Genomic DNA, 23,196 nt, shown 5'->3' on the forward strand with positions numbered 1-23,196 from the left:
CTTTCGAAACCTGTTTTTGCTTTGTCATTATGGGGCATTGTGTGCAGATTAATGAGGGGGAAAAAACAATTTAATTGATTTTTGAATAAGGCTGTAACGTAACAAAGTGTTGAAAAAGTTGAGGGGTCTGAATACATTCTGAATGCGCTGTATAGTGTTGTGCTGCATATCAGTCAGTGTCTCATGTATGACCTGTACTCTCATGGACACCACGTGTTCTTTCCCAACTGACCTGGACGCATGGTAAGAGCACCAACACCGACAGTGTCCCTACGCCTGCGCACTGGAAACTCTGAAGAAGAGCAGAGTCTTCCAGTGCCATCCACAGTGTGGTGGGGAGTAATTCAGCCATAATCCCCCTTTCTCCTCACTCCCCCTCTCCCCCTTCTCCTGTGGTTCTATTCATATTCTAATCACAGCTTTCCCTTCTCCAGCTCACAGGCACTCCATCAGAGCCCTCCCAACTTCCTCCCTTTGTGGCCAGTGCTCTCCTCCGAGGCACACTAAAATAAGGTTGCCTCAAGGAGAGGGGGAGATGGGGAAATGACACCCCCCCCCCCTACAAAGTTCGCACTTGTGCCGTTTTAGACTAGGCAACATTGTGATTGTTTTTATTTTTATAAAGGCATCATAGTAAAGAGGGTGTTTTGAAATAAGAAAGTGATTGGAATGTGTGGAAAAAATGAAATATAATAGTACTCTCTTTAAGTAGTTTCCTAAAAACTTGCTCCAGTGGTCATGTTGCAGTTCCCATGGCCAATGGAGGAAGACAGACATCAAAAAAGTTCTGAAACGGGCCAACAAGTGTTGATGGGAGCTTGGTCTTTAAATAAGAGGGGTGGAGGAGGCGGTGGGTGTGTGTGTGTAGGACCGGGGTGGGGGGGTAGAAAAACCTATTAAATGCTATAATGGAAGACGGGGAGGCCACAGTGCTAGGATTGCATAGATCTAAGCCTCTTTTTTTCTTGGGGAGGGAGCCTTTCTTATTCAAAGCAGCCCCACAAAAGACTTCCAGTGAGCCTTGCCACATCCCCATCTGACTTGAGGCCATTCATCAGCCTTCTGAGCCTATCAATGACATGTCCCCATCAGGGCTCCTATAAAATCAGACCCTTTCCCATGAAACATCAGCAAACATTTTGACGGGTCTGGCTTTCCCCCCGCTGGATTTCTGGAGTCTCTACCCCCCCCCTCACCCCCACCACCTCCCCTCACCACCAACACCACCCCTCTCTCAGCAGAGCCCAGAGCCTCAACATCTCCTGCCACGGATAGGCAGTGGTCACGGAGACACGGAGCTAGACAAGAGGAAGCCTACTGAGGAGGGGGAGACGTGCACAGAGCAATTTTCTTGGAGGAGCCAGTGTGCCGTTGATGGGAAGAGGATGCATTGTGGGCTGCTGGAGGAGCCTGATATGGATTCCACAGGTTGGTCATCCTGTCCTGCAACACTGCAGACTTGCCTTATCAGGATGCATGGGGAACCACTTTCTGTTGCGGATCACTATAGCCACTGGGCCCCTGGGAATTTATGACTTTCTCTACAGCCAGTTTAGAGCCATGTGTTAGATTTTAGTTTCTTTAAGATATCAACAAAAGAGGCATTGTGGTTTTGTGCCATTAACTCATAACAAATATGTACCAACAAAAAGCAGATTTTAGGGATGGTTTGATTATGGAATGACATTAGGCCATTTATTTTGTGCCTAAACGTTGATTTAGGAGCATGAATGAAATGTCAACTATTAGACTACATTCAGCAAATTACAGCAGGATTCCTAAAAGTTTTCAATCTCTTTGGGAAAAAAGTATCTTCCAAGCCTTCGAGGCGCGTGTAGCCTGTGATGCACCTGCTTCTTGTAAACAACTTCTGGGGGAAATAAGCGGCCAGTCGCCCGCAGCAGGATAAAGTCGTACGGCATGGCCCAAGAAGCAGCCTAAAGTAAATTCGATGTAATATCAAAAACGAAATATTTATGGTAAACGTATTGTATCGCAAAAGTAACAGAAATAGCCTTTTTCTGAAAAGTGGGCTCTTAAAATGTTCAAATAAGGCGATTATAAGAAACAGCCATAATATGCAGATGTAGGCTATAATTAGTTAGAATGAATGTTGCGGCTTTAGCTATGCGTTTTTCTAATTGTGCTCTTAATCTAACGTCATACTTCATTTTATTCGACACATTTATTTACTTTACTGTATAATCGTCGGGGAGTTTTCCCCCCTGCTGTTTATGGTAATTCGCTGTCTGGTGGGGAGTTGGTTAACATGAAAGAGTGTGCCTATAAAATTATCAGAGATCCGTTTAGCCCGTTGATCGAATTTAATCCAATTATTTAGAGCTCTACCTTATCTGTGCTCATGGCAAATGATTCAATTACTACCCAGGGATCAGTGCTACAATGGAGAATTATTTTCACCTCAGTGGACTAACTTCATCAATGGTTGGGGAAACATTTTAAAGTATCAGCTAGTCTAATGCACAACACATTTAAATAAGTTACACGTCAGCCTAATAATGTACTGGTATTAATTGTAATGATTGGTCTAAAATAATACTTGATGAGGGTGATATTATTATAAATAATTATGATGATGACAATAATGATTATTTTTGTTTATTCATTTGATAATTCCGTTCAACTTTATGGACCTGATGACAGCACGTGTTCTCTGGTCAACCTGTGGGTTGTAAACAGTGTTAGGCAGCCTAATCATACTGTTCTGTTCTTACAATTAAAAACGAATGCCTGGCCTAAGGCTATAGAATAGGAGGGCTTTGCAAAGATCAAAGATAAATTAGGCATAGCCTACACGTTTGCTTTTATTCATGATAAAGCATTCTAGCTAATTTCTTAGGCTATTTATTGTAACAGCGCGTGCCACTCATCAACCAAATGTTCATTTATCCTTATAGTTCGGAGTCTCTAACTTTTCTATTTCCATGACCTCTTCTCTAACCCCTTCTGATGGGATGGAACAGGTTGCCTTGCCAACAGTCAAACCTGGCAACTGCTACTATGGTGATTGTTGTCATGCGGGCAACAGGATCTACAGGACTACGAGAAATATTAGAAGTGTTTCTGTCCCAAGAAAGGACACCAGTTGAGCTATTTCTAAATAGAAATTAGAATGGGACAAAGGCCTCTGTGTCGCGAGGCTGCTCCAGCAATGAGCGCGGGCTCAATTGGGCAAGTGTGCGCGCTTGTAGTCCCCTCAAGAACAATGAATGATTCCTGCAGTGTTGGTGAAAACATTTCACATAGAAGCACAGCTGCGCTAGGCCCGAACAATAGATTGTAGTCGAATTGCTCTGTCACATTAGGTGACCAAATGAGTGTGTGTAGGCAGTGATATGCAACTGGTTGTGCACTGTTTAGACGTGAGCTAGACTGAGTCTATGGTCTTTTTTTGCATCTGGCAAAATGTGTCTTAAAATGAAGTTATAAAAAGGCCACCTGTTGCAGCTGCAGCTTTAAGCAAAGTCAACTTTTGATAAACAAACCTGATTGTTAGATTGTGATTTATTTAGATTACTTTTTTTGTGAACCACATCTTAAAATAGGCCCTATATTGATTAGGGCCAATAGAGTAGGCTAACCAAATATTGGACAAATCTGACCACCCAATTGGTGCCACATTTTGATGGGCCATAGCGCAAATTAATAAAGAATTAAACCTCATGTGGGCTACAGAAAGATACCTACAATTGTACATTTCTGTAGGCTTTTCCCTGATCTGTGGGCCATCTTGCCTTTTTCTAGAGAGCTGGATTGAAAGATGCCTCAACGAGAACGAGAGCAAGCGGTATTCCAGTCACACGTCCCTGGGGAATACGTCCAATGACGAAAGTAAGCAGTGACTGTATAACGCTTTAATGTTGCATTTATTACTCCAACGCATAAAGTCATGGATAAATATCTCTTGAAATAATCTATTGTCATGTGGCTAAATTAAAGAGTGCTATTGATAAAATTGATATTTGCTATAAAAAGGTGCGCAATAATAAGATGCGCAAAATATGGCAAAAGTCAGTGCACTTGTAGGATTGGAATTTGTTCAAATAAAGCACACAACTTTATTCACAAAACGTGTCAATAACAAATGTCCGTGATAATCCACTGATTATCATAATCATAATATTGTTGTAGAGTAGAATAGTTGGATAAAGAGAGAAATTATCACTTTTTTAGTTTTAGTGTACTGCATCAAGCATCAACCTTTTGGCTGGCCCTGTTCAGTTTAGATTACATGTTTTAATTTTTATTCACAGCAACTGGATATTTATTAACATTTTATATTGCGCTGGCTAGGTACTTAATTGAAGAGGTGTGATGGTTGAAAATAGCTGACACATTCCTTTTTTGTCTGTGAAAGATGAGGAGAAAGAAAACAACAGGGCATCTAAACCACATTCAACACCAGCTACTCTACAATGGTAAGTGATCGTATATTCACCTCTTTCCTCACCTGTTTATTTCATTATGTACGTTTTGGTGAAAGTATGGAACTTGGTCCAACAAAATCCAATCAGATTTGCATAATGTTGTATTGTCCTAAAGCTGTAATTCTAGAGATGTAATGCTAATTCAATGTTCTCTACACATTAACTATTCTGCACATTTATTTTGTATTATTTGATGCATTTGCTTTTTGTTTGTTGATCAAATTAACAAGTGCATTTCCCTATTTTGTTCTTATATTGTTTGCAAAAATATGTTTGAGGATTCTTTGTATACAGTCTTCTCATGTAGTGGCCTATAAAATGTAATCATGTAAAGATGAAGGACATAATTGTAACATCAAACAGCACCTTTTAAGAAGCGAACTATCAACTTACCAGTTTTAGTGAGCATTGTAAGGGTGCTTACAGTTTATATTTACAATATGACATGGAAGCCGCTGTTGGGCTGGAAGGAAGGTTTAATTAGTATAATGGCTTTTTCACAAAAATAGAAATATTTTCATGCATTCATAGGACCTGTGTAGTTGCACCTTTTATGATCTGAAGGGAATAATATGCATTAGACACAATTAAAACAGTAAGCTGGCTATGCCAAGACATTCTTCTTCGTTTAATTATTTGTTGTCTGTATCTGAAATTTCATTCCTTCTGGTGAAAACACAATGGTGAAAACACTTGATCGGTCTGTTTGTTGGAGATGTCATTTTTTTGAAGGGTGGTGAATATGTGTTTATCAGTCATTTTCATGCCACTGTAGTTGAATCGGGTTGGTTTGTGTAGTGTTCAATCAATCAATCAAATGTATGTATAAAGCCTTTTTTACATCAGCAAATGTCACAAGGTGCTATACAGAAAACCAGCCTTAAAACTCAAACAGCAAGCAATGCAGATGTAGAAGCACGGTGGCTAGGAAAAACTCCCTAGAAAGGCAGGAACCTAGGAAGAAACCGAGAGAGGAACCAGGTTCTGAGAGGTGGCCAGTCCTCTTCTTGCTGTGCCAGATGGAGATTATAAGAGTACATGGCCAATAAGGCCAGATCGTTCTTCAAGATGTTTAAACGTTCATAGTGTTGTTGTCATACACATAGATTCCTATTTAGATAGATATACCTGGTCTATGGGAATATAGAGGAGCATTGTAAATCCCCAGGGATTACACACAGTCATTCACATTTCAACAGCAGTGAGGGAACTTCCCATTTTCATCACACTCCTCAAATGGTCCTTTTTGTTTTGGTTTATTGCTTGAGGGAGGTGTTCATGAGTCAATATATTGAGGATTCTTGTGAAATGTTCTTATTTAACGCTGCTCTGTAATAAGACAGATAAAATAATAGTTGTTGCTTTATTTTGCACTTAAAATACAGGTGTACATAGCCTCTTGATACTTATGAGTAATAGCAGACATCACAGTTCATTTTATGTTCATGAGATGTTCAAAATAAATGTTTTTATCATCCTGAATTGTATTACATGTATGCTACTAAGAGTGATTGATCACAACCGATAAGTGTTTTATAGCACTTTGAAGCTCTTCATGCATGTTGTAATGCTTAGTTTTGTTAAGTATTTATGTTATACAGTAGAGTATTTATGTTATACAGTAGAGATATTATGCTATACAGTAGAGATATTATGCTGTACAGTGGAGATATTATGGTATCAGTAGAGTATTTATGCTATACAGTAGAGTATTTATGCTATACAGTTGATATATAAGGTTATACAGTAGAGTATGTATGCTATACAGTAGAGTATTTATGCTATACAGTGGAGATATTATGTTATACAGTAGAGTATTTATGCTATACAGTAGAGTATTTATGCTATACAGTGGAAATATTATGTTATACAGTAGAGTATTTATGCTATACAGTAGAGTATTTATGCTATACAGTAGAGTATTTATGCTATACAGTGGAAATATTATGTTATACAGTAGAGTATTTATGCTATACAGTAGAGTATTTATGCTATACAGTCAAGTATTTATGCTATACAGTAGAGATATTATGCTTTGAAATGATGGTTTTAGTTCCGTCTTTCCCAGATGTTAAAAAATAAATCCACATGTAATTTCGCAAAGTAGCTCCTTATTTAGGTTTGATTATTCATCTAATATGGTCCACTAGAAAATAACCTGCCCTTGACTGAATAGATACAGGAGTAAACTGGGTAACACTTTATTTGGATGCCGGTAGATACGGTAGATGCCAGACTAAAGATGTCTTTGAGGTCGGTAAGAAGTCCATGGTATTCAGTGGGGATTGACTGACAGACCTGCTTTTCACCTACAGGCTGGAGGAGAACTATGAGATTGCAGAAGGGGTTTGTATCCCCCGCAGTGCTCTCTACATGCACTACCTGGACTTCTGTGAGAAGCACGACACACAGCCTGTCAACGCCGCCAGCTTTGGGAAGGTAGGACACAGCACTCTGCCCCGTCACTGACCACTTTAACAGGAAACTTAGGAGGCCTGCTTGGTTTAGCCCAAACTAATGTTGTGAACAATACTTCACAGAAAGAGAAAGTGAAATAGTCCCATTGGTGCAGTAGGCTATACCTGCGTAGGAAGGTTACCATTTTTCAGAACTATCTTCTTCATCGACAATAGTAAAACATGAAGGGGGGAAATAAATAGCATTGAACAAGTATGCTTACTGATTGTGTATGTAAATCAGTCTCATGGCTTGTTATGATATATTTGCAAAGTAATATCGACATGTACAGTCCCTTTGGGAAGTATTCAGACCCCTTGACTTTTTCCATATTTTGTTACATTACAGCCTTATTCTAAAATAGATTAAATAAATACAAATCCTCAGCAATCTACACAAAATATCCCATAATGACAAAACAAAAATACGTTTTTTTTACATTTTTGCTAATTTATTAAAAACTAAAAACAGAAATACCATATTTACATATGTTTTCAGACCCTTTGCTATGAGACGGAAAATTGAGCTCAGGTGCATCCTGTTTCCATTGATCATCCTTGAGATGTTTCTACAACTTGAATGGAGTTCACCTGTTCTAAATTCAATTGATTGGACATGATTTGGAAAGGCAGACACCTGTCTATATAATGTCCCACAGTTGACAGTGCATGTCAGAGCAAAAACCAAGCCATGAGGTCGAAGGAATTGTCTGTAGAGCTCCGAGACTGAATTGTGTCGAGGCACAGATCTGGGGAAGGGTACCAAAAAATGTCTGCAACATTGAAGGTCCCCAAGAACACAGTGGCCTCCATCATTCTTAAATGGAAGAAGTTTGGAAATACCAAGACTCTTCCTAGAGCTGGCCACCTGGCCAAACGGAGCAATCAGGGGAGAAGGGCCTTGGTCAGGGAGGTGACCAAGAACCCGATGGTCACTCTGACAGAGCTCCAGAGTCCCTCTGTGGAGATGGCAAAACATTCCAGAAGGACAGCCATCTCTGCAGCACCACCAATCAGGCCTTTATGGTAGAGTGGCCAGACAGAAGCCACTCCTCAGTAAAAGGCACATGACAGCCAACTTGGAGTTTGCCAAAAGGCACCTAAAGACTCTCAGAACATGAGAAACAAGATTATCTGGTCTGATGAAACCAAGATTGAACTCTTTGGCCTGAATGCCAAGCGTCACATCTGGAGGAAACCTTCCAACAGGACAACGACCCTAAGCACACAGCCAAGACAACGCAGGAGTGGCTTCAGGACAAGTCTCTGAATGTCCTTGAGTGGCCCTGCCAGAGCCCGGATCAAACTCGATCAAACATCTCTGGAGAGATCTGAAAATAGCTGTGCAGCAACAATCCCCATCCACCCTGACAGAGCTTGAGAGGATTTGCAGAGAAGAATGGGAGAAACAACCCAAATACACGTGTGCCAAGCTTGTAGCGTCATAACCAAGAAGACTCGAGGCTGTAATCACTGCCAAAGGTGCTTCAACAAAGTACTGAGTAAAGGGTCTGAATACTTATAATATTTCAGTTTTTTTCATATATATAATTTAGCAACAATTTCTTAAAACCTGTTTTTGCTTTGTCATTATGAGGTAATGTGTGTAGATGTTGAGGGGGTAAAAAAATGATTTAATTCATTTTAGAATAACAACCTAACCTTACAAAATGTGGAAAAAGTCAAGGGGTCTGAATACTTTCCGAAAGTACTGTAGTTATTGAGAGCCAACGGAACAGCCCACTGATGGTTCCTCTGAAAACCGCTGGACTGATTACACAGCTAGAGTAAACATGCTCGCCTCTGTTCCTGAAACCCAGAGAAGCCCGTCTACCCACCTACTCCCAGCCACCCCGAACACCCGGACCCTGATCCCCAGCCCCATCCTCATCCCACTCCCCCACCCCACGCCTCCCCAGCTCCTGTCAGAGGATATTGAAAAAGAGAAGGGGCCTGGATTAATGTGTAATTAAAGGAAATCTGGAAGGGTGAGATGTTGCGGAATGTTAGATCAGTGGCTGGAGCAGTGTGGGGTGTCCTTTAGGAAGGCTTCATTGATTCGGGACAAAAAAACGAGCAAGGGCCTGGGCTGCCTCCCTGTCTGCTCATTTATCAAGCGGGGCCTGACAGAAACTTCACAGCTTGGCCTCTTTTTTCATCCCGCACAATGGAAAGCTCCACTGTTTGCTAAAGTTTCTGCACCGGGAGCTGAACCAAGGAGCCAATCTCATGGACAAAAAGAAAGAGGGGGAGGGGAGAGATTTTGTTGAGGTTTTTAATATATAAAAAATAATACCCCTGAACATGTAAAAAAAATGTATGGTTCTCAAAGCCTTTTTCTCCAATACAGACCTCCCTGGGGTTAAGGCTCTGGGAACTTCACAGCTCTTCACATCTAGAACAGACCTCATTAAACAGATACTAACCCAAAACATTTGAGATACTTTCACTTGATTCATTGATATGTTCAATATAGATTTTCCTGTCATTCTTTGAGCTGTACAAGAATATTGATAATTCTGGATGGGGTAGTTACTTCAGCCGCTAGCTGAGGAAATTGTGGACTTTTTTCTTGGGTTGTCCTTTTAGTGTATCTCTTCCTTTACATCTACAGTATGATATCCTGTCAAGAGTGATCATGCATTTTAATAGGTGCTTTACATGGGGGATATACACATCAAAAAGCATGAAGAACCTCACAGAGGAAAAATAATTGATACACTTCTAATTCTCTGATTCTAACAGATTATTAGACAACAGTTTCCACAACTAACCACAAGAAGACTGGGGACCAGGGGACAGTCAAAGTAAGTCAACGTTGTTTTCTACTTTTCTGATCAAAATTCCTCAATGCATAAGCTGTCATGTCCTTCTTTGTGCGCATTGGTTTCGGGACTTTTTTCATTAATTCAAGAGAAATGCCATTGTTTTGTATGATGAAAGTTAAAAGCTCAGCCTTTCAACGAAAAAATACTCAGTATCGGAGAATGATAGTTGGATGGAGATAGTGAAGAGTGAGAGCCAGCTTTTAAGGATTCTTCAAGCCAGTACTCTTCACTATTTGAGGATGCAACCCCTCAAAATCCTATGATGACATGCCATACCCTCACACCCCGATTAAGGCTCTTTAGTGGAAATGTTGGTCAAATAAATCCACAGCAAGAAAAGATGACTGTGAAAACTTTATTTTCCATTTTTACACGTCTCTAACAACTATTCCCTAAAGGTACCACTACTATGGCATCGCTGTGAAGGAGAGTTCCCAGTACTACGATGTGATGTACTCCAAGAAGGGGGCAGCGTGGGTGAACGAGACGGGCAAGAAGGAGGTCACCAAGCAGACAGTGGCGTATTCACCACGCTCCAAACTGGGGACACTCCTGCCAGACTTTCCAAATGTCAAAGACCTAAATCTGCCCACCAGTCTGTCAGAAGAGAAGGTAAGCAGGACTCTAAAACGTCCCACAACCCCCTCCTCTTTCGTCCAGCCAACCTATCGTCCCTCTTGCACCCTCTGGCTCTCTCCTTTTATCTGACCCGGACCTTCACTGAGTCTGGGTTAAGAGAAGAAGGACCTTGAGGATTTATATGTTTCTGGCTTCTCACTAACTCTTAATCTTGTGGGGAGATAATAAGATCCAGTGCGGGACAAAGGACAAGCTCTAGCTGTCCTGCTTTTAAAAGAGGGGGTCATCATTTTCAATGGTTTATGAGTTGCTGATCTCTAAAGCCGGTTTTATGTAACATAGTTTTGGTGTGGGACCTGTTGCAGGTATTTATTGCTGTTGAGGCTTTTGGAAGGGATTTATTGTCTTGTTTTTTTGTATCAATCCCTTTGTGTATTATATCACTTGAAAACACTAGCTGCCGTATAAATATTGTAGTTGAATCTAGTTCCCTGATTAGAATACATCCTAACTGAAGCAGCATCCTGGTCATTCACTAAGAAAGTCACTAAGAAACAGTATGTCCCTTTGATAAGTAGCAGTGTGTTACAGACTTGGACCACGTTATTGCCATGCATTTAGAGTACATTAAGAAAGCATTCAAACCTTTTGACTTTTTCCACATTTTGTTACGTTACAGACTTTTCTAAATGGATTAAATCATTTCCCCCCTCAATCTACACAATCTAAATACCTCATAATGACAAAGCAAAAACATAAGTATTCAGACCCTTTACTATGTGTCTCGAAATTGAGCTCAGGTGCATCCTGTTTCTATTGATCATCCTTGAGATGTTTCTACAACTTGATTGGAGTCCTCCTGTGGTAAATTCAATTGATTGGACATGATTTGGAAAGGCACACACCTGTCTATATAAGGTCCCACAGTTGACAGTGCATGTCAGAGCAAAAACCAAGCCATGAGGTTCAAAGGAATTGTCCGTAGAGCTCCGAGACAGAATTGTGTCGAGGCACAGATCTGGGGAAGGGTACCAAAACATTTCTGCGGCATTGAAGGTCCCCAAGAACACAGTGGCCTCCATCATTCTTAAATGGAAGAAGTTTGAAACCACTAAGACTCTTCTTAGAGCTGGCCCCCCGGCCAAACTGAGCAATCGGGGGAGAAAGGCCTTGGTCGGGGAGGTGACGAAGAACCCGATGGTCACTCTAACAGAGCTGGGAGTTGGGAGAACCTTCCAGAAGGACAGCAATCTCTGCAGCACTCCACCAATCAGGACTTTATGGTAGAATGGCCAGACGGAAGGCACATGAAAGTCCGCTTAGAGTTTGCCAAAAGGTACCTAAAGCACTCTCAGACCATGAGAAACAAAATTCTCTGGAGTGATGAAACCAAGATTGAACTCTTTGGCCTGAATGCCAAGCGTCACGTCTGGAGGAAACTTGGCACCATCCCTACGGTGAAGCATGGTGGTGGCAGTATAATGCTGTGGGGATGTGTTTCAGCGGCAGGGACTGGGATACTAGTCAGGATCAAGGGAAAGATGAGCGGAGAAAAGTACAGAGAGATCCTTGATGAAAACCTGCTCCAGAGCGCTCAGGACCTCAGACTGAGGCAAAGGTTCACCTTCCAACAGGGCAACAACCCTAAGTACACAGCCAAGACAACACAGGAGTGGCTTCAGGACAAGTCTCTGAATGTCCTTGAGTGGCCCTGTCAGAGACTTGAACCTGATTGAACATCTCTGGATAAACCTAAAAATAGCTATTCATCGATGCTCCCCATCCAACCTGATAGAGCATGAGAGAATCTGTAGAGATGAATGGGGGAAACTCCCCAAATACAGGTGTGCCAAGCCTGTAGCGTCATACCCAAGAAGACTCAAGGCTGTAATCGCTGCCAAAAGTGCTTCAACAAAATACTGAGTCAAGGGTCTGAATACTTATGTAAATGTGATTTCAGTTTTTTTTATATATATATATATATATATATATATATATATATATATATATATACATTTGCAAACATTTCTAAGAAGCTGTTTTTGGTTTGTCATTATGAGATATTGTGTGTAGATTGATGAGGAAAAAAACTATTTAATACATTTTAGAATAAGGTTGTTACGTAACAAAATGTGGAAAAAGTCAAGGGGTCTGAATACTTTCCGAATGCACTGTGTACTCAGCGTGCTCTACCTTTTCCCACAGGTGTCAACGTTCATCATGATGTACAGAACTCACTGCCAGAGGATACTGGATACAGTAATACGCGCAAACTTTGACGAGGCAAGCCACTTTTTATATCTGTCCATCTCAATATCGCTCTCATCGTCACTCAATGCATAGGTTTACCTCAACTGTAATCACATCCTACCATTCCTTTGTCTGTACATTATGCCTTGAATCTATTCTATCGCGCCCAGAAACCTGCTCCTTTTACTCTCTGTTCCAAACGTACTAGACGGCCAGTTCTTATAGCCTTTAGCCGTACCCTTATCCTACTCCTCCTCTGTTCCTCTGGTGATGTAGAGGTTAATCCAGGCCCGCAGTGCCAAACTCCACTCCCATTCTCCAGGCGCTCTCATTTGTTGACTTCTGTAACAGTTAAAAAGCTTTGGTTTCATGCATGTTAACATTAGAAGCCTCCTCCCTAAGTTTGTTTTATTCACTGCCTTAGCACACTCTGCCAACCCGGATGTCCCAGGCGTGTCTAAATCCTGGCTTAGGAAGACCACCAAAACCCCTGAAATTTCCATCCCTAACTATAACATTTTCCGACAAGATAGAACTGCCAAAGGGGGCAGTGTTGCAATCTACTGCAGAGACAGCCTGCAGAGTTCTGTCTTACTATCCAGGTCTGTGCCCAAACAATTTGAGCTTCTACTATTAAAAATCCATCTCTCCAGAAACAAGTCTCTCTCACCGTTGCCGCATGCTATAGACCACCTTTTGACCCCAGCTGTGCCCTGGACACCATGTGTGAATTGATTGCCCCCCATCTATCTTCAGAGCTCGTGCTGTTAGGTGACCTAAACTGGGACATGCTTAACACCCCGGCCATCCTACAATCTAAGCTTGATACCCTCCATTTCACACAAATTATCTATGAACCTACCAGGTACAACCCCAAATCCGTAAACACGGGCAACCTCATAGATATCATCCAAACCAACCTGCCCTCCAAATAAACCTCTGCTGTCTTCAACGAGGATCTCAGCGATCACTGCCTCATTGCCTGCGTCCGTAATGGGTCTGCGGTCAAACGACCACCACTCATCACTGTCAAACGCTCTCTAAAACACTTCAGCGAGCAGGCCTTTCTAATCGACCTGGCCCGGGTATCCTGGAAGGATATTGACCTCATTCCGTCAGTAGAGGATGCCTGGTTATTCTTTAAAAGTGCCTTCCTCACCATCTTAAATAAGCATGCCCCATTCAGAAAATGTAGAACCAGGAACAGATATAGCCCTTGGTTCACTCCAGACCTGACTACCCTTGACCAGCACAAAAACATCCTGTGGCGTACTCCATTTGCATCGAATAGCCCCCGCGATATGCAACTTTTCAAGGAACTTAGGAACAAATATACACAGTCAGTTAGGAAAGCAAAGGCTAGCTTTTTCAAATAGAAATTTGCATCCTGTAGCACAAATTCTAAAAAGTTATGGGACACTGTAAAGTCCATGGAGAATAAGAGCACCTCCACCCAGCTGCCCACTGCACTGAGGCTAGGAAACACTGTCACCACCGATAAATCTGCGATAATTGAGAATTTCAAGAAGCATTTTTCTATGGCTGGCCATGCTTTCCACCTGGCTACCCCTACCCCGGTCAACAGCCCTGCGCCCCCCACAGCAACTTGCCCAAGCCTCCCCCATTTCTCCTTCACCCAAATCCAGATAGCTGATGTTCTGAAAGATCTGCAAAATCTGGACCCCTACAAATCAGCTGGGCGAGACAATCTGGACCCTCTCTTTCTAAAATTATCTGCTGAAATTGTTGCAACCCCTATTAATAGCCTGTTCAACCTCTCTTTCGTATCGTCTGAGATCCCCAAAGATTGGAAAGCTTCCACGGTCATCAACCTCTTCAAAGGGGAAGACACTCTAGACCCAAATTGCTACAGACCTATATCTATCCTACCCTGCCTTTCTAAAGTCTTCAAAAGCCAAGTTAACACACAGATCACCGACCATTTCGAATCCCACCGTACCTTCTCCGCTATATGCAATCTGGTTTCCGAGCTGGTCATGGGTGCACCTCAGCCACGCTCAAGGTCCTAAACGATATCATAACTGCCATCGATAAGAGACAATACTGTGCAGCTGTATTCATCGACCTGGCCAAGGCTTTCGACTCTGTCAATCACCACATTCTTATCGGCAGACTCAACAGACTTGCTTTCTCAAATGACTGCCTCGCCTGGTTCACCAACTACTTCTCTGACAGAGTTCAGTGTGTCAAATCGGAGGGCCTGTTGTCCGGACCTCTGGCAGTCTCTATGGGGGTGCCACAGGGTTCAAACCTCGGGCCGACTCTTTTCTCTGTATACATCAATGATGTCCCTCTTGCTGCTAGTGATTTTCTGATCCACATCTACACAGATGGCACCATTCTGTTTACTTCTGGCCCTTCTTTGGACACTGTGTTAACTAACCTCCAGACGAGCTTCAATGCCATACAACTCTCCTTCCGTGGCCTCCAACTGCTCTTAAATGCAAGTAAAACTAAATGCAGGCTCTTCAACCGATCGCTGCCCACACCTACCCGCCCGTCCGGTTCTGGATTAGAATATGTGGACAACAACAAATACCTAGGTGTCTGGTTAGACTGTAAACTCTCCTTCCAGACTCACATTAAGCATCTCCAATCCAAAATTAAATCTAGAATCGGCTTCCTATTTCACAACAAAGCATCCTTCACCCATGCTGGCAAACATACCCTCGTAAAACTGACTATCCTACCGATCCTTGACTTTGGCGATGTCATTTACAAAATAGCCTCCAACACTCTACTCAGCAAATTGGATGCAGTCTATCACAGTGCCATCCAATTTTGTCATCAAAGCCCCATATACTACCCATCACTGCGACCTGTATGCTCTCGTTGGCTGGCCCTGGCTTCATATTCGTCGTCAAACCCACTGGCTCCAGGTCATCTATAAGTCTTTGCTAGGTAAAGCCGAGCTTTATCTCAGCTCACTGGTCACCATAGCAGCACACACCCATAGCACGCGCTCCAGCAGGTATATTTCACTGGTCACCCCCAAAGCCAATTCCTCTTTCGGCCGCCTTCCCTTCCAGTTCTCTGCAGCCAGTGACTGGAACGAACTGCAAAAGTCACTGAAGCTGGAGACTCATATCTCCCTCACTAGCTTTAAGCAACAGCTGTCAGAGAAGCTCACAGATCACTGCACCTGTACATAGCTCATCTGTGAATAGCCCATCCAACTACCTCATCCCCATACTGTTATTTGTTTTATTTATATTGCACCCCAGTATCTCTACTTGCACACTCATCTTCTGCACATCTGTCACTCCAGTGTTTAATTGCTATATTGTAATTATTTTGCTACTATGGCCTATTTATTGCCTTACCTCCCTTATCCTACCTCATTTGCACACACTGTATATAGACGTTTTCTATTATATTATTGACTATGTTTATTTACTCCATGTGTAACTCTGTGTTGTTGTTTGTGTCGCACTGCTTTGCTTTATCTTTGCCAGGTCGCAGTTGTAAATGAGAACTTGTTCTCAACTAGCCTACCTGGTTAAATAAAGGTGAAATAAATAAATAAAATAAATGATGCCCCTTTATTTACCAGTCCCACTAAATGGAACAGGTCTTTGTGGTTATTTCTTTGTGGACTTTTTTTATTCTCTTGTTGAAATTGGTAAAAAAAAGAAAAAGATCATGAGCTTCCAAATTAAAACCTTCCATTTTCATGATCTAATCTCATAACCCTTAATCAAATGTTTATGCTACCAGTCTATCACAAGAAACTGCTTCTACCCTGAATTCATCTCATGAGAAATATTGTTTACGTCTTTCTAGGTGTATTGTATATGATGTTAAGACAATAACCCACCTATAACCCTCCTCTCTTGGGTGTCTCCAGGTCCAGAGCTTCCTGCTGCACTTTTGGCAGGGCATGCCCCCCCACATGCTCCCTGTCCTGGGCTCCTCCACTGTGGTCAACATTGTGGGCGTCTGTGACTCCATCCTCTATAAGGCAATCTCTGGGGTTCTCATGCCCACAGTCCTTCAAGCACTGCCTGATAGGTGAGTGAGTGTGCACTGTCGCTCCTATCCACTCCCCAGGGATGACTAATACCACAATCCTGTGTTTCAGCCCAACATTTCAAATTCATATACAGATCTATGAATGCAAAGACTGACAGTCCATGAGATCCACACACTTGTTTTAAACATACTTTGACCTGTATATTGTTTGTTTAAAAAGACTGACATGGCAAACTTGCCATTTCGAAAGCTTCCCACTGGGCACACACTGGTTGAATCAATGTTGTTTCCACGTTATACAATTACGTTGACCCAACGTGGAATAGAAGTTGAAATGACATCTGTGCCCAGACGGTTGGGACTATAAGGTTCTATCTGCCTAAAGATGATTCTGAGACAATTGGCTTTAAAGTTCTGAACCCTCATTGGTTTGAATGGTGTCAGCAATTTTGATCTTCTTTTTAACTCCAACAACATGAATTGGGGTATTTAGAGTATATGGGTAGAGAACATTGAACAGAACAAGGCTATGTCAATAACTAATTTTTCGGCAAAAATGCAGATAGAACCTTATAGTCCCAAGCTCTCGTTTTGCCTCGTTATTTGTGATGTAATTTAGATGTACTCTATGTGTGTTGATCCAGTTTGACCCAGGTTATCCGGAAGTTTGCCAAACAGCTGGATGAGTGGCTTAAAGTAGCACTTCACGACCTGCCTGAAAACCTGAGGAATATCAAGTTCGAATGTAGGCGTCTGCATTGAAAAATAGCATTGTTACTCTTACTCCTATTATGACAACGACGATGATATACTGAGTCTTAGAATAAGAAGAAAGCGCCGATTTTAGAATACTGGTTCTGATAGCTAAATGGTATTCTGTATAAAGCACAACAGTTCATATTTCCTCTCCCTTTAATCCACAGTATCTAGAAGATTTTCTCAGGTTCTCAAGCGGCAGACATCTTTGAACCATCTATGTCAGGTAGCTATATCCCTGTATCAATGTAATGAAATCCATATGAAGATATGACTGATAAAAGTATATGCAGTGTGTATCACTATCTAATAATGCACTATCTAATAATGTGTGTGTTGATGCGTCTCTGGGAAGGCGTCGCGGACGGTGATCCACAGTGCAGACATCACCTTTCAGATGATGGAGGACTGGAGGAACGTGGACCTGAACAGCATCACCAAGCAGACACTTTACACCATGGAGGACACACGGGAGGAGCAACGGCGGCTCATCATCCACTGTAAGGGCAAGACAAGCACACACGTAGGGACGCAGACAAAGACTTATGTACACACACACACACACACACACACACACACACACACACACACACACACACACACACACACACACACACACACACATCCCTATAACAGCATTCACATTAAGTTACGTTTAGTCCCAAAGTCTAGAATCCCCATTCTAAACAACCCTCTTGAGCGCCAATACACTTTACTTAAATTGCTTGCTCTCCTTCATGCATTGTAGGAGAGAAATGCACTTCATTCCCACACACCCACACAACACAGCTGCCAATAACACACAGTAGATGTCACACATTGGACAATCATTCCCACGGCCAGGAAAGTCAAGCCGTAATGATGGAGGCTGAAAGGTTAAGCAAGTCGACTCTGCTCTGAAACACCCCGTGGAGCATCTCAAATTCATTTCAGCAGTATCCCTCTGAAATGGCCGTGATAGGGTCACAGGTCACAGATTGGCTGGTGTCGCATAAATAACTCTCATTTTGTTCTATTAGACAGAGACAAATGATGCACTATAGCAACAAATAAGATACATAGCCATATACAAGACATACTGTATATGCTGCTGGTTTTGGTAGTTTGATTGATTTAAGTAATGGTTATTTAGGTCCACACACTACAATTTTTCCAATTCTTAATTTGATCCAAATTGCTATCTGTCAAGGCTCTCATCTGTGTAGACAAGTATGGGACTTTCTTCACCAGTTACAAATGTATGTGGCCTGAATAATGACATAGGCTATGTGTTGACAAACTGTGGCTAGATGCAGCTCTCGTCTCCTTCCTCTCTCAGTGTACCAGGAGTTTGACCGTCTGTTGGAGGAGCAGTCTCCTATAGAGGGCTACATAGAGTGGCTGGACTCCATGGTGGACCGCTGTGTTGTCAAGGTCAGTTAAAGAACTCATGAATTCATATTTCCACAAAAACATATATTTTTTATGCCCTGTTAAGATCTAGGATATAGCATCAGAAAACATCCAGACATCCTCTTGAGGCATGTGCTTTCTACTATTGCTACAGCATGGTGTATGCTGTTCGTGAGTGGAAACTCTAGAAATAACCTCTTCAATTGTCCCCCTAAAAATGTCCACAGTGTGTGTTACATTTACCAAGGCCATTCTGGACGACAATGTGTTATTTTATTGTTGAAGTATATTTATACAGAAAATCAGTAAGGATTATGGCCCTTTAAAAATAAACGATGTATTTGAATGATATCCGTTTCTCCATGCTGACGCAGAGCCACTCTCCTAGTTAATGATGTCTTCATGGCTCCCATTTGCGGCCATTATGCTCCAGATATGGGCTTGTAAAATGTTGTTGCCCTGGCAACATCCTGGACTCCCCAGACAATGGTTCAATGGGAAGGCTTGTCCCCAGGGGCAAATTAAATAGTTAACTTGTTGACATGTTTTTCGTTCCTGAGGGTTAAGCCCCAATACGAACCCAGGGGTTAATTCTCTCCCTCCCCAACCCTTCCCCTTCTTTTCTCATGGAAATGTCCACTTTAGGTGGCAGGGAAGAGGCCTGGGTGCCTGAAGAAGGTGGCTCAGCAGTTCCTGCTCATGTGGTCTTGCTTCGGGACACGAGTCATCCGGGATATGACCCTCCACAGTGCGCCTAGCTTCGGTGAGTGGTTGGATCTAGCGTTGGGCTGGGGCATGTATCAGCCGACACAGGAAAAAAGTTTGTTTTCGGGGAGTTATGTAATGTTATTGGAGCATGTTGCTGGTGTCACTAATGTCAGACAGTAGTTGACTAGAAAATACTTTGAAGAATACTAACATATTAACCAGGGCATTGTCCCAAAACGTGCTGAACTGAGATATGAATATGCTACTATGCACGTAGGTCCAAAAGTAGTTTAAGCCCCTTGCCCCATTTTTGGGAAATGATAATAAGAAAAGTTGTGCGCAGACTCAGCAGAGAATCCCCTTCGATTGTTCTCCCAATCCAAAACCGGGAAAGCGTGGTCGTAAGATGGCTGCCTTGTTGGCATGGCACCCCAAGCCTTTACTTTAATAGCTAGCGGTGCATGAGCAAGGCACTGAAATATATAGGGGCTGTAAAATGTTTAAAAAAATGACTCCCCTTCCCTCTCCTCTCCCCTTCAGGCCTGTCTGTAAATATCAAAGCCACAGCTGGTTGCAGTGTTTTGATAAAGCAGCTCTCTGTGCAAAAACAGTTAATTAACAATGGCTACCCCCCCCCTTCCCCAATGTGTTTGCCTATCTTTTACATTTTATGACCAAGCAATATTGCACTGCTCCATTCCGTGAATAGCTGCTGGTGTTTATTATGCGCACGATGGCTGGAGTGACCAGCACAATGTCACGATTGTGTCACGCTCCTTTCCTTCCCCAGCGACAGTCTCAGTCATCTCCCATACCAGACCCAGGGGTCAGCTGTCATATTTGGGGCAGTGACTTTGTACCAGGAAACAAGAAACAGCCCCCCTGTCTCTTTTGATGACAATGACTGCCCAGTCGTTCTGCTCCCTCACACTGCCTGTTCAGTTGAGTGTGCTGCTATGATGCAATCAATGGTGTACCGCAGTTTTGCGAAGCCTGCCCGAAAGGTCAGAGAAAAGGTGTGTTCAGCAGTAGTTATATCGGATGAACCATGACTAGAATACAGTATATACATATAAAGTGGGTAAAACAGTATTCAAGTGACCAGTGTTCAGTGACTCTATATACAGTTGAAGTCGGAAGTTCACATACACTTAGGTTGGAGTCATTAAAACTCGTTTTTCAACCACTCCACACATTTCTTGTTAACAAACTATAGTTTTGCCAAGTCGGTTAGGACATCTACTTGTGCATGACACAAGTCATTTTTCCAACAATTGTTTACAGACTGATTATTTCACTTATAATTCACTGTATGTCACGTTCTGACCATAGAAAGCTTTTATTTTCTATGGTAGAGTAGGTCAGGGCGTGACTGGGTGGTTAATCTAGTTTGTATTTTCTATGTGGGGTTCTAGTTTAGTTTTTCTATGTTTGGGTGATTTGTATGATTCCCAATTAGAGGCAGCTGGTAATCGTTGTCTCTAATTGGGGATCATACTTAAGTAGCATGTTTTCCACCTGTGGGTTATGGGATATTGTATTTATGTTTAGTTGCCTTTTAGCACTGTATTGTCATCATGGTTCCTTTATTTGTTTTGTCTTTGCTTAAGTTTCACTATTAATAAATTATGTGGAACGCTACTCACGCTGCGCTTTGGTCCGATCATTCCAACGAACGTGACACTGTATCACAATTCCAGTGGGTCAGAAGTTGACTGTGCCTTTAAACAGCTTGGAAAATTCAAGAAAATAATGTCATGGCTTTAGAAGCTTCTGATAGGCTAATTGACATCATTTGAGACAATTGTAGGTGTACTTGTGGATGTATTTCAAGGCCTACCTTCAAACTCAATGCCTCTTTGCTTGACATCATGGGAAAATCAAAAGAAATCAACCAATTGTTAGCCACTGCTAGCGGCCTTTACCTTCTGCACATATACCAGCGCTTTTTTTGGGCCTGGATAATACTCGCCACCCTACCAGTATCGGAATGTTTCTCCACTACAACGCCGGATTCCTGCCGTAAACCATGGACCATTATTCCTGATCTTCACAGCTAGCTAGCACCCACCGAGTTACCTAGTACCGAAGCTATCCCTGAGGCCCACCTCCCGGCCTACTCAGTTGTTCACCCGGACACGGCTAGAATCCACTACTCTACCGGATCCTCGCCGTAAGCTCTGGACCTTGGCACCGGATCATCACTGCTACCGAGCGGCTATAGTGGCTAACCCCCCTGCCCCGAAGCTAGCACCAGTTAGCCGTGAGCCAGGCGCATCTCCCGGCTAGCAAACTAAATTACTACAACTACAATACATCTTTCGTCATCTGGCTTGGATCCTTTGTCGACACGGCGCCCCGCCACACCACCACGACTGGTCTGCCGACGAATATTCCATCTGCTGTGCCTTCAACCGGCCTCCGTCGGATGTCGGCGCAGACGCTTCTATTAGCCTCGGACTGCTAACTTTAAACGCCGTGTCACACGCATGCTAGCGTAGTAGCGACTACTCCGCAGCTTCCCTGTTCCATCTATTGCTGCCCCTGGACCCTATGATCACTTGGCTACATAGCTGATGCCTGCTGGACTGTCCATTAATCACGGTACTCGATTCTGTTTATTTTTTGTTTATCTGTTGGCCCCAGCCGTGAACTCAGGCTCTGTGTGTAGTTAACGACCCTCCCTGCCCATTCATTGCCATTTTACCTGTTGTTGTTTTAGCTGATTACCCGTTGTTGTCTTAGCTAGCTCTCCCAATCAACACCTGTGATTGCTTTATGCCTCGCTTTATGGCTCTCTCAAATGTCAATATGCCTTGTATACTGTTGTTTAGGTTAGTTATCATTGTTTTAGTTTACAATGGAGCCCCTAGTTCCACTCATCTGATACCTCCTTTGTCCCACCTACCACACATGCGGTGACCTCACCCATTATAACCAGCATGTCCAGAGATGCAACCTCTCTTATCATCACTCAGTGCCTGGGCTTACTGCCGCTGTACCCGCACCCCACCATACCCTCCACTCCCAGCTGTGCCCTGGACACCATATGTGACTTGATCGCTCCCCATATAGCTTTAGAGTTCGTTCTGTTAGGTGACCTAAACTGGGATATGCTTAACACCCCAGCCATCCTACAATCTAAGCTAGATGCCCTCAATCTCACACAAATCATCAAGGAACCCACCAGGTACAACCCTAAATCCGTAAACATGGGCACCCTCATAGACATTATCCTGACCAGCTGGCCCTCCAAATACACCTCTGCTGTTTTCAATCAGGATCTCAGCGATCACTGCCTCATTGCCCGTATCCGCTATGGGTCTGCGGTCAAACGACCACCCCTCATCACTGTCAAACACTCCCTAAAACACTTCTGCGAGCAGGCCTTTCTAATCGACTTGGCCCGGGTATCCTGGAAAGATATTGACCTCATCCCGTCAGTAGAGGATGCCTGGTCGTTCTTTAAAAGTAATTTCCTCACCATCTTAGAAAAGCATGCCCCTTTCAAAAAATGCAGAACTAAGAACAGATATAGCCCTTAGTTCACTCCAGACCTGACTGACCAGCCCAAAAACATCCTGTGGTGGACTTTAATAGCATCGAATAGTCCCCGCGATATGCAACTGTTAAGGGAAGTCAGGAACCAATACACGCAGTCAGTCAGGAAAGCAAAGGCTAGCTTTTTCAAGCAGAAATTTGCATCCTGTAGCTCTAACTCCAACAAGTTTTGGGACACTGTAAAGTCCATGGAGAACAAGAGCACCTCCTCCCAGCTGCCCACTG

The 23,196-nt window shown here is 42.8% G+C and overlaps 1 protein-coding gene across 1 annotated transcript in view; it reads left to right on the forward strand.

Annotated features, from left to right (window-relative positions):
• The first annotated feature begins 1,224 nt into the window (after positions 1 to 1,224).
• Positions 1,225 to 23,196, forward strand: part of LOC106573296 (transcription factor RFX4) — a 34,974-nt gene continuing 13,002 nt past the window's right edge. Inside the window, exons 1-13 of the mRNA XM_014148225.2 lie at positions 1,225 to 1,428; positions 3,766 to 3,852; positions 4,379 to 4,439; positions 6,764 to 6,887; positions 9,650 to 9,711; positions 10,131 to 10,344; positions 12,517 to 12,594; positions 16,430 to 16,593; positions 17,199 to 17,299; positions 17,478 to 17,536; positions 17,666 to 17,810; positions 18,629 to 18,723; positions 19,348 to 19,465. Coding sequence (XP_014003700.2) covers positions 1,386 to 1,428; positions 3,766 to 3,852; positions 4,379 to 4,439; positions 6,764 to 6,887; positions 9,650 to 9,711; positions 10,131 to 10,344; positions 12,517 to 12,594; positions 16,430 to 16,593; positions 17,199 to 17,299; positions 17,478 to 17,536; positions 17,666 to 17,810; positions 18,629 to 18,723; positions 19,348 to 19,465 — 1,351 coding nt within the window. The 5' untranslated portion in view covers positions 1,225 to 1,385. The remainder of the gene's footprint in view (positions 1,429 to 3,765; positions 3,853 to 4,378; positions 4,440 to 6,763; positions 6,888 to 9,649; positions 9,712 to 10,130; positions 10,345 to 12,516; positions 12,595 to 16,429; positions 16,594 to 17,198; positions 17,300 to 17,477; positions 17,537 to 17,665; positions 17,811 to 18,628; positions 18,724 to 19,347; positions 19,466 to 23,196) is intronic.

Source organism: Salmo salar, chromosome ssa16, assembly GCF_905237065.1.
Source record: "Salmo salar chromosome ssa16, Ssal_v3.1, whole genome shotgun sequence".
Classification (NCBI taxonomy): Eukaryota; Metazoa; Chordata; class Actinopteri; order Salmoniformes; family Salmonidae; genus Salmo; species Salmo salar.